This window comes from Branchiostoma belcheri, unplaced genomic scaffold (assembly GCF_001625305.1).
Source record: "Branchiostoma belcheri isolate BF01 breed outbred unplaced genomic scaffold, Haploidv18h27 scaffold231, whole genome shotgun sequence".
Taxonomy (NCBI): domain Eukaryota; kingdom Metazoa; phylum Chordata; class Leptocardii; order Amphioxiformes; family Branchiostomatidae; genus Branchiostoma; species Branchiostoma belcheri.
In genome coordinates this window covers 200,070-212,474 of record NW_017803834.1, presented here as the reverse complement: position 1 = coordinate 212,474, position 12,405 = coordinate 200,070, and the positions used below count along the sequence as shown (strand labels likewise).

Sequence of the window (12,405 nt, the reverse complement as noted above, 5' to 3'; positions counted from 1 at the left end):
TAGCTAAAACCAATATCCAGCAGTCTTTTTCAGCATAGTTGGTTGCATAGAGCTACATGTAAGCATTTGAGTGCGTAGGGTGAATTACTTAGTAGAGAGAATGTGTTAACTTTATACATGTACGAAAATATGTGTAGATTAGTGCAAGACATGCTCTAGACTATGAAGCATAATGCAGTTCTTTTTTTTTCTCCATAAAATTATCAACACAAAGCACAGAAATGGGAGCCTGATCATTACAGTATACCGAAAGGCTTTCAAAGTGTCACTCTATAATTCGTACAGGTAATGCACTTAAACTAATGATGTGACCAAAGGTGTGCATGATGCAAGTACAGGTAGGCCGGTAGAGTTGATCATAAAAGACCTTTCTGAGCCATTATGATCTCAAATAGGTCAACCTGTGATACGACTCTCCCATCTAACCCTGTTATGCACCCATCATCAGTACTTTGATCCCCACTACCTTTCTACAATCCCCTTTTAATATTGCCCTCGTTAACGTGATGGTTCCATGTACAAACCTTTTGGGTGCTCCACTGACCGAGCGCATCTTTTCCATCTCTTAGTTACCCCATCTGGTCCGAAAGTGAAGTACCGCATCAGAACTCCTTTCCATTCCAATAATTGGTTTCCATTCCAAATCTAGGTCAATAAGGCCCATGCACCTCTCTACCTGTACCCAGATGGCGCTGGGCTGTGTAATGTGAGTTTTGCTTGCTGACCTGAATAAGCTGGTCAGTCATTATTGCTTGGAGACCGATGCTCATTTTTCATAATTCGTGGTCTGTGGAGCATGACACCCAGAAGGGTGCAGGACCTTCCAGGGACTTGGTTGGTAGTGCGGCATTGCCTGTCTCCACCTTAGTGTACATGAAGTACAGGCGTGCATACTACTACCTTACTTCCAGGCACTTTCTGTGTTTTATCAAATTCAATGATGGTCCGGTGTTCTGGGCATAAATAATTCACACAGACACTGATACTTTCATTCTTGTTTATTCAAACTATAGTTATCATTATCTGCCAAACTGCATTAAACGGTTGCAGTTGTACATGTATTTCTACAGTAGTACTAAAAACTGTTTACTATAAGTAGTCGAACATATTCAAAGTTTTCTTTTGCCCATCAACTACCTTAAAATTTAATGCACTGAGATCAAAAACAAAAGAATTTTCCTCATATTCGAGTTATATGCATCTACGTTTTTTTTCACCATTCAACTTACCATAAATAGATTGAGATCATTTTAAAAAGTTGCTATATATAGATTAAATCTACTATATAGTACAGAATATGAGACATACAAAATGATGAAAACGTCCCGTACAATAGTCATAGGAGGCAAGGCATCATTAAAGAGGAGCTGTACAAAAATGAATAGAAGGTCAACAAGCATTGTACGTGTATAAGGTCTATAAAATTTTGTATACAAATATTGCAAATCTCAACAGCTAAGTTTGCATTTGACAGTGATCTGAAATATGCTGGTATCATGCTGCCAAAGTAAGTCTTGTAGCACTGTACGTGTATATATCTATTTGTTTATTCCTGTCAGATACTGACCACACATAAAATTGAAGGTCTTCCCTCATTCTACTGACAAATTGTATCTTCTTTATGTTGTGGTCATCATGAAGGTATTTTCCGAATCTGTTTTTTCCATGTATACTAAAAACAAGCAGCTAGTACACAATATTACATATATTCAAGTACAGTATAAAGAATACTATCGTGCTATTCAAGATTGTGGCAAGCAAATCACTATATAATAGTACCATGGGGTATACTAGTTTTGAAAATAAAACGTTAGCATACAAAACTCTCTGCATTTCTTCCCTTGGGGAAAATAAAACTGTTCTGCATAGAGAGGTGAAACCCTTGAAGGAATGTTTAAAGATATGTGTACAATCTAGACTATCCTGAAGGCCGAGCTAATAACGCCAACATATTTGTGGTTTCTTAAATATAGTTTGCTACTGTTACAGTGTATTTATCCATCCTTTTAACACAGGGGATGCATACAAAACCTAACATCAGGTACAGAGGTTTAGTACATGTACCAGAACAACTGACAAAGCGGACTGTGGTTTTCAATGATGATAGCAACAGTAAACATAAAGTGTATTTGGACCTAAGTATCTCTTGCAAAGAACTCACTCTCATAAGATCAAAGAAGACACTGTGTCACTGATTTCAATGCCCATACAACTTTTTCATTTGTTTCCTAGTGTGCAATTTTATTCTGTGTGGTAGCAATAACACATTCTTATGATCTTATATAAGTTCACCTGTGTTGGTAGTTACATGTTTAAAGGAAAAACACAACAGAGAAAATGTTCTCACATGAGAACAAAGTTATACATTTTTTAATGTTTTGTTATGTCTTATTATGTTTTGAGCACCATGTGATATTTTTCTATCTATTCTATATTCTTGGCCTACCTTGTTATTTATAAAAAAAATCATTTAAAGGGTAAAAAAGACAGTCTGGCTTCAGTGTGATCACAACTACTCAAAGAGTTGCAGTTCTTTTTTTCATTTTATTATATGAAGTCGGGCAATGACATTCAAACTCATTTTAGGTCAGTCTTCATCTATCTGTGTTCTCTTGTATCAAAAAGTTCCTCTCTAACGTTAGATATACATGTACTTTAGATTCTACTTTTTAGGGGTTAGACTGTGAAGGGGGTGGGGTGGTGCTGGTGCAATTTTTAAAATCATTTCTGTGCATTTAATATGAAAAATTCTTACTTTTCTGCCTTTTGTACAAAACTTTGACAAACCTCACAAATTGATATGTTAAGAGCCATATTCTATATTGACATTTTGTTTTATTTTTTGTTATTCAAAAAGATCACTTTCTTTTCATAAGAAAATTTTGTCTTTGCTCTACAGCATGTTCCTTTTCAACAGGACTAGTACTATCCAGTGAGAGAATATACTCAGCATCAACTTTTTGATTATTATAATTACATGTATACTGAGAATTTTTGGTGGTACAAATGCATGGTTTATAATCATGATAGCATCTTGGTAAGTTACATGACGATTGTATGTCTTTGGTATGGTACAATAAGTCTCAATCAATAACTGTTATCATTTTTAGTGAAATGGCATAACTTATGAAACATATTCAATTGTTTTGAAGATGAAGTTTTCATTCAAACCCCATTAAAAGCAATGCAATGTTTAATACATTTTACATTGTGTATATAGTTAGTAAAACAAAACATTCTCCATCTTCAGTTATTATCTTGCTTCTGTTAAGAACTGTGAATCTTAACTGATACAATCTTAATGTAAGAACGATAACACAAGCAAACTCTGAGACATAGCGAAGGCCTCAAGGCGAAGCACGTTACTTCTACTACTATGTACATTTGTCTGTCAAAAGCCTGAGTGCTCCCTTGTCGTGTAGCCTGCGCAGTGCCTGAAACTCCACCGGCATGGAATGGGGTCTTCTTTTGTCGTAGAAGTTGTACTTCCCGTTGTCGTAGTAGTGATATCTGACGGGCCGCCCGTTGACGTCCACCGTGAAAGGGAAGAAGCCGTACAGGTGGATCTCCTCACAGAACCTGGTGGCGATGGTGTACATGTAGAGACCGGTACTGGGGCGCTTGATCCTCGTCTTGGCTTGGAGCCAGAACCTAGGAGAGGAGAAGAAATGTAGTTAACGCTTTGCAGTTAAATGATTCTTGTAGTACGAAGGAACACAGGAGGAAGAAAACAGGAGACCTTTGTTCATTGGTACATTGGCTATCATCTTCACCTTTGGTTATCATAATAAACCTTTCATTTAAATCAATACTTAAAACCGCAACATGTAGCCTTCCTTCGGAATCAATTAGTCATACTAGTATTAGACAATACTGTAAGTCCTACAACTACTAGTACCCTTAATCTACAGTCCCTGTCCATGGTGCTGAAACTCAGTTGCACTTGTCCTTGGTGCTGAATTTTGTGTTTACTGTGAAATTGTTGTAGTTTTTTGAAACGTTTTCATGCCTGTTGGCATAATGATGGATTAATTAAATATCCAATATTTTTCCCTTACAAAACAGTCATATTTACAAGTTCACAATTCAAACAATAAGCCAACACTAGAGCTGTGTACCGGTACGCAGTACCGATACTGTACCGGAAAAATTGATTAGGTACAGGTCCAAAATACCTAATCCCTCAGTACCGGTACTGTACCTAAACAATTTCACACTAATTTTATGCCTATTTGTGACCTCAAATGTCTGGTTAACAATGGGTCCCTGTGTAAGGACAGTGTGTTCATGAAAACAAAAACATCTTAGTTTTGCCTATATTTTATCTGAGCATTCGCCATAAACAAAGAATAAACCTTAACTATCAAGTTTATTTATGTTTTTTTGTTATTGAAGGAGTTCAGAAGAGCATATAAATTGGTCGAATTGTTCAGGTACAGGTTCAGGTCCGGACCTGTACCTAAACCTGTGTACCTGTACCTGTACCTGTACCTAAAATTTGTTTAGGTACACAGCTCTAGCCAACACTGTTGCCAATTAAGAGGTACAGATTGATATTCGTTGATGCTTACATGGCCTTCTCTTTTTGTTACAAGTCATCACAGTGTCAGCATCTGGGCAGTGTCAGGACTAATTAGGTTGATGTGTGATGAATTAGACGATTAGCGCCTGCATGGCTGACTCCTAATGTCATCTGTAATGAGGAACGTCGCAGATGGCAGTCCCTATGGAACATGTACTGTCATCATCAACACATATCCCCCACGGACACTACATATAAAATGCTATTTCTTTGATGATAGTGATAAGTATATGAATGGGTTTTCACACAAGGCTATTATGCTATTCAATATGGGCTTTAGCTGTACATGTACGTCTTTCCAAACAACGATGGTGGAGGCAAAACGTACCAACTCTCTGAGCGTTTTTCAAATTTTATTTTGTATACCTCTGTGGTTGTAGGATATTTGTCCCTCCTTCAATCAAAACAGAAGGTATTGGAAGAAGACAGTCTTAGGAGTAACATTTGACGTTTAGATGTCTTGCTTATGTGACTCATATATCCTTCCAACCTACATGCAAGCCTTGTAGATCATAGTCCCCTCTTTGATATTTTCAAGCTGATCCATTGGGGGAGGGGGGCAGAGTGATGCATTTCCTGGGGTTGTTTCCCAGCATGCAGTGCTCTCTTCCCCTGTGCATGACATGCATCTATCCCTGCTGCATAACACCAAACCAATATAAATTTGGCAACAACTGGCTAACTTAGCAGGCTGAAGGTTAATATCACTCTGTCTGAGCTTTAGGCGTAGTACTAAGTCAATCATATAAATCTCCTCCCTAAAACATCTCGCTCGCTCTCCCTAAATCCATTTAAAGCCTCATCCAATGGAAACTGATGCAGAGAGCATCCCTACCAATCACTCCAATAATACCCCGAGAACACTTTTCTATCCAGCCGGGGAAATTGATAAATGCCAGTCCTGTGTTCATTTGTCTTGTTTGCAGACAGTTTGGCTCAGTGATGAGCTCCACGTTTGAACAGCGATGACAAGGGAACGATTCGGATGAAAGGATCGATGCATTTGAAATACCACAACTGATCACAACTGCTATGGCAAAAATCTCTTTTCCTCACTCTTGTGAATGTGACAGAAATGTTTGACAGCATGATGTGGCATGGAAGACGATCTATTGTGTAGCACATTGATAGCTGGCAGCTCTCAACCAAATTTATCTAATGAATCGTCTACCCCAGAATGGTTTCAGCCGCACTTTCCTACTTAATGCTCGATAAAAGGAACTTTGATTGTTTGTGCAGCTACTCAATTCTGGCCCTGTTAGTAAAAAAATGGATTACATACTAGTTTTGCAGAGAGATGAAATGCAACTGAGAAAAAGAGTTGGAGTTTCGGTTAATCAAAATGGTTTAAGTCAAGTCCCACAATAACGAATCATTGAGGGCTTGACTTCATCAGAGTTCTTTCATCAGATATTGAATGGTCATTCTGTTAGGGAGGTCCTTTGAAAGAAGTCCTCTTATGTGGACTAAGTGCCCACACCAATTCATTTACTTGTCTCTTGGACATTTTAGAGTAAAACTGGAGCAGGTGCAGACTAGATCAAAACAGGGCTGGGGAGAAAGCATGCATCTCTCTATATTCACTTCCAAAAAACACTTTTCCCGCTGACTGCACTGATATTGGTCTTCCAGTTAAAGGTATCTAATTTCAGGATGGCAAAACTGGATTGTGAAAGTCAATTTTCTGGTCATTCTTTTAATGCAGTACCGTGGTAAGTTGAATAAATCCTATAATATACACACATGTAGCATCATCAACTGTGAAGCAAAAATACAATATCACAAGACAGAGAACAGTTTGTTTTGTATAGTAGGCTGGTTCTTAAGAAGCTATTTATGGGTGGTACCAAAAAAATAAAGAGATGCCTCACGTAGCTTGTTTTGGGGCTATTTCAATAAAAAACGCTTCAAGTATGAAATGATGACGGAAATGTATTAAGAATTGGTAGAGATGTTAATATCAGACAGATTTCCTTATCCAGAATATTTTTGTTTTTACCACGGTGGACCCTGAAATTGCATTGGATGCCATCTTTCTTTTAATCCAAGATTTACCAAAAAATTTAATTGAAGAGGCCTTGCACAAGTGATTTCTCTTTAATTTAAGTGCTGCCTGGTGATTGTTTTGAAGTGTGTGTATCGGCTGTCCTAGTTTGTGGCCCTGCCCCCAGGTGGGCTGCTACCTTATCCTGATAACATCCCCCTCTACAGCCCAGGGACCACCTGAGGCTAACAACACACCTCAGTTTTACCCCTGCTCAGGAGCGTAAGCCTGAGAGGTGACCTGACAGGGATCGAAATCCTTTCTTTTTCTGCATACCTGCAGTGGTGCATGTAACATTGAAAATTACTTGCCCTAGACAAATTTTCCCCTGCACCATTCAGTATTTATGAAGTACAAATGTATGGATCATACCAGGCCTGGATCATACTAAAAACTGTTTAGAAACAACTGCCATTATTTCTTTTTATAATTCTGAGGTGATGACAGTCAATACAGCCAATGAAAATACACATACACCTGCATTTGTGTGCTAAGCCTACTGTACATGGACCAGGGCAGGTTAGATACAGGTAGGTTAGATATCAGATATACCTGCACAGACCCAATTTCACCTGCACTAACTTTAAAGGTGCATATGCACCCAGTATTTCAAGCCCTGCCTGAAAAACACACTCCTCTCAAAACGCTTCCAAAGGTCAGTGACCCGCTATCCAAGATTGATGACTGGCGCAACCTGGCCGAGAGAATGTCACTTCAACAGTTCTCTCAGTTTCTGTTCCTACATGTAGAAATATGAAGTCAAGCTTTGCTTAGGCAATGGGCGTGTGAGGCCATGCCATTATAATTTATTATCATTCTGATGTTCAACAGTCAAAACAATAGTTTTAAGTACGTAGATGATATGTCTGCTGCTGAATCACGGCATATGTCCACTGTCCCCAGAATTCAAGACGACATTAATGGCCTGACGCAATGGACTGAAAACAACCACATGGCTTTAAACCCATCAAAGTGCAAAGTGATGGTGTTTTGCTTCGCTAGGCATCCACCCCCGCCGCCTGTCATCACAATTGGACCCTCCCAACTTGAGGTGGTACAGTCAGCACGTGTCCTTGGAGTTATCCTGCAGCACGACCTAAAGTGGACTGAGCATGTGACTACAGTTTTCGGCAAAGGGAGTAAAAGACTGTATGTGCTACGAAATCTAAAGAAGCACGGACTTGAGACAAGTGACCTCATACTCATCTTCATTGGTTTTGTTCGGCCCGTCCTCGAGTACGCGTGCGTGTTATGGCACCCCGGTCTGACTAGAGAACTGTCCCTGAAAATTGAACGGGTCCAGAAAAGAGCACTAAGGACTATACTGGGTAATGACTATACCGACTACCAATCTGCTCTGAACCTTACCGGTCTCAGCCGTCTTGACGCTAGACGACAGGAACTGTGCCTAAGATTCGCAACTTCACTTGTTAACTCTGAGAAATGCCGTGAATGGTTGCCACCTAGACGGGGTGATACTCACCTCAGAACTCTCAGAAATAGCAACTTCTTTACTCAGTACAAATGCAGAACTGCTCGGTATCAGAACAGCACTTTTCCCTTCTGCGTACGACTGCTAAATGATAACATGTAAATTTCCGTGCGGCCTCCATGTATATAAAATAGCTTATCTATAAGTAAAACGTTTTAAAATAATGTAGTCACTAATTGATTTTAATATATTGAATGATCGTACATTCCTGTTTTAATCTATGTGATAAGAATTTTGTATTATGTTGTCTAAGATGAATGAATTGTGAAAGAACCACAATTCAGCCTATGTAAGGCTGCCAGGGTTTTTATCCTTAATAAACCATTTCATCATCATCAATAGGCTTTCTTGGGAGAAGTTTAGTTAAACGCAGTGTCAAGAGATATAGTCTCACACGTAAATCTTCATTTGGTCGAGTAATTGGACAGTTAATGAATAATGGAAGATTGGTACAAATTCTCGTTTGACAAACGCAAGCTAGGCCCAGAGGCATCTTAAACGTCATCATTTCTTATCCTGAATGTGACAGTCACCAGTGGTCAGTGGTCACCAGTGAAAATTTAATCTCTGTGTACCTTTTTGTGTTGGAATAAAGTTTTAGCACGTATGATGACATACATGTAGTACTATGCTTAAAAGCATATGACATCATACGTGTTCTACTCACCCTCGTATGGAATGTGCCAAGTGTTTGGTGGGGTACAGAGTCTTGATATTCAGGTCATTCTTCAGGATGAGTCTGTTTGTATATTGCACGTATTTCTCCCCGTTGATGGTGGTGAAGGCGGGGATCCACAGCATGGAGTGCTCCAACATGCGCAGCCTCTTCACAAACTTCTCCTCCCAGTGCTTCTCCTTCAGGCCTCCGAACGCCGTGGGGAGCACGGACGGGTTCATGGTGACCAGGTCCGACTTCCTGCCCACGTCCTTCACGTACTCCGTCACGGGGGCGAGGTTGCAGCGGATGACGAAGTCGTGGCCGTCAATCTCCCGCCCGCAGCCGCTGCCCAGGAGGATCCCAGAGTTGCCCACGATGGCGCATGAGTTGAAGAGCCGCCCCTCGAGCGGGGAGGGTCTCCGGGAGGAGGTCGTACAGGTCCTTGGTTGATGTTGAGGTGTTGTGGTTGTCGATGTCGTAGTGCATGACGTCCCCGATGTGCGTCTGCGAGCGCAGGATGGAGATGCTCTTGGCGGTGTCAATCACCTTACGGACTGCATTTCTGGAATGTGAAGAGAAAATTGCCATATTTAAAATTTTTTATTCCAACATTACGACATGGTGACGGCACACTCAAGTTATATCAACTTATTTTATACCGCCACCAATGCAGAGGACTGCAAATACAGGACACATGATACTCATTTTCAATTGAGTTAAGTGAGGAAGTCATGTAAATAAATAGTGTCTTTCCCAAGGGGCACAAGATTGGTGGCATGTCAGGACTCGAACCCGTGACCTTTTGGTTCTGAGTCGAGCACTCTGCCAGTTACACCACACGACCCCACTGAACTGCACTGAAAGGCACTGCAACATGCATTTATTTATTTATTGGTTTGGCTTTCAATCCTTACAGCCAGGGCACTGCCCAACAACTAGCCAGTGGCTATTACAAAGGGCTTGCCCTGCTGACAAGACTTGACAAAAACATTACTGCAACATATAAGGTGGCTTAACAATCTACAAAACTATTTACTGCAACATGCATATGATAATTGTTGTCTCTGGATTTACAAAATGTACTTCCATTGATACTCAACAATGACTGTATACATTACACATTATAGACTGAACCATTAATCTGGGTTTTACAAAAAGACCTACACAAAAGATGCAATCTCCCATACAATGACATTGATGCTGATGTGTACATCATACACAAGTTCAAGTTACATTTACAATATATTTTCCGTAATTTTCCAAATCCCTTGAAAATATTCCATTGCCTGAAATAGAATGATTAATACAATTGTTGTGTTTCAGTCACCATTACTGACAATCCGGCAAGAAAATTCTTTTTTTTGTCTTTCATGGAAGATTTTGGAACAACCATCCCTCAGTACTAATGCACACGCCATGGAAAGACATAATGATAAATCACACTTTTGTTCAATTGCCATTCTCTCTATCCAGCCCACTCTAGTCCCTCTGGAAAAAGCTATTCCAGCATTTTGATTTATGTGCCTTTCTACAAGTGTAAAAAAGCCAGCCAAATCCCCGAATCTGTCATCCTGGATCCACGGATGCACAGTGCTGCCAAAGCTGTAGGATTCCACATGAACATTAACACAAGCACAATTTCCTATTTATCATGATTCACACCATTTGCAGTGCTACAGACTTTAATTCCTGGATGTCTGTCTGCCCTATCTATAACATTTAAGGTTTCATAGATCCAACAAGTGAGAGAAAGTGATTTTTTACCTCGGTTACCATCCTTAAGGCCTAGCCTTAGACTTTTTGCAGGTAATTTCACAATGTACATTTTATATAAATACACATGTATGTTGAAAAAGTGATCTAGTTTCTTTCCTGCCACAATACATGCACAATACCAGCATATTGAAATATTTGATTTTTTTTCCAGTGAACTCTCCTCTGAATAAAAATGTATTTTCATTCTAAAAATGTACCTACTGTATTACAAAATTGTTTCAATTACAAACTTAAAACACAGTGAAAACCTCTTTTACTTAAGTCCCCGCAAAAATAAATGAATTTACGGTATCAAAAAAGTGGTATGGCATTCTCGAAATACCCACAGCACTTTCCGCAGTTGAAAGTCAAAGAGGGAAAACTCCATCAATAACCAAAATGCTCTTCTGGCTAATGTATCCATTCACGAGTTGCAAATTCCCAGGATCCTTTGCACACAGGGTAGGTCACGTGGGCGCACAGGGTAGGGAAAGGTCGCGGTAAACCACGTGACTCATCCTCGGCTCTGGTCGGAAGAAGTCGGAAGTGTTCGCGAGCGCTCGGAAATTTAAAAAATGGCTGACACCACTGCCGGCGGCGGGAGGCACGTAGTTTTTCACGGCGTTCGTACGGCAAAGCGGCATCGAATTTTTGCTCCATGACTATCGGTATGGGATAGGATAGGGTTGATTCAACATACTACGTGAAAATGTGACAAAAAGACAGACTTTTGAAATTGAATGCTCCCAGCCTACTATCGGCCAGATAGCTTAGGGCACCTTCTTCCGACCAGAGCCGAGCTACTGTTATGTAACCTGCATGTGGCCTTTAACCTTTTCCCTGCCAACTAATCTTGTAACCAGTGCAAATTTGGCAACAAAAGGGTAGTCCCGGCTGCAATGAGGTCAATTCAATACCAGGGCAGTTCAAACATCCATTTTATCAGGATCTAGAGAGTACCTTTTACCATTCCAGCCAAATCAACATCTATATATGCCTCACATCAATCTGATAATTCTTATAGTCTGGCCTTGTATTTACAGAGACAGTGTGTGCCAACACCATACATGTACAGCAATATATATAGTCAACCAATATGAAATCACAAAGCTCTGCAACTGCAAGGTTAGGTCAAACAATGTTTGAGCAGATAAGTTACTCCCGGTAATATGACCATGCAGTGATGACTCTCCTCTCAGGTAGATTTGGAGAAGAAAATTGTTACTTTCTTCTGATTGGCACCTGTTTTCTAACAGCTGATTGGCACCTGTTTTCTAACAGCTGATCCCTCTGAGAAAACAGGTGCCAGATAGAAGAAGGCATTATGATAAGCTTCTCTACCTTCAATCTCTGCTATCTCAGTCTCTGTTATCTCCATCTGTTCACATTTGCAGTGGTTTTATTTTAGTGAAATTTGGAGACATCATGACATCGTGAATCGTTTCAAATGTAAACTTAAAACACAGCAAAACCTTTCCCCTCCTACTGCAAAACTAAGTGCATTTGCAGTAACACACTTGCCAGCTACCTATCATGTTACCTACCACTACTGTATAAAATGCAACAACCCAGAGTTGTTGAAACATACACCCTGTCAGAATCTTAAAAGTCTTTTATCATATAGCCGGGTGACGTTGACCAATCAGAAGGCTCCATTCCACATTCTTTATGTCGCCGTAATGTCACAAATAGAGTCAAAATCGGGTATTTATTCATCCCAATCCATACATTAAACAAAATGAATAATCACCCGCATATGACCTCAGGTGACCCAATAGAACACGGCTCTACTTCTAAAAAATCCAAAAATAACTTGAGTTGTGTTCCGATGACCTCGGGTGACTCCCATACGAACACCTGTTCCCTGCCTGTGA

At 40.0% G+C, this 12,405-nt stretch overlaps 1 protein-coding gene across 1 annotated transcript in view; it reads right to left on the bottom strand.

The window, feature by feature from the left end:
• Positions 1 to 1,002: 1,002 nt before the first annotated feature.
• LOC109470774 (CMP-N-acetylneuraminate-poly-alpha-2,8-sialyltransferase-like) overlaps positions 1,003 to 12,405 on the bottom strand; it is a 48,989-nt gene continuing 37,586 nt past the window's right edge. The window contains 3 exon segments of the mRNA XM_019769849.1: positions 1,003 to 3,651; positions 8,786 to 9,189; positions 9,191 to 9,338. Coding sequence (XP_019625408.1) covers positions 3,375 to 3,651; positions 8,786 to 9,189; positions 9,191 to 9,338 — 829 coding nt within the window. The 3' untranslated portion in view covers positions 1,003 to 3,374.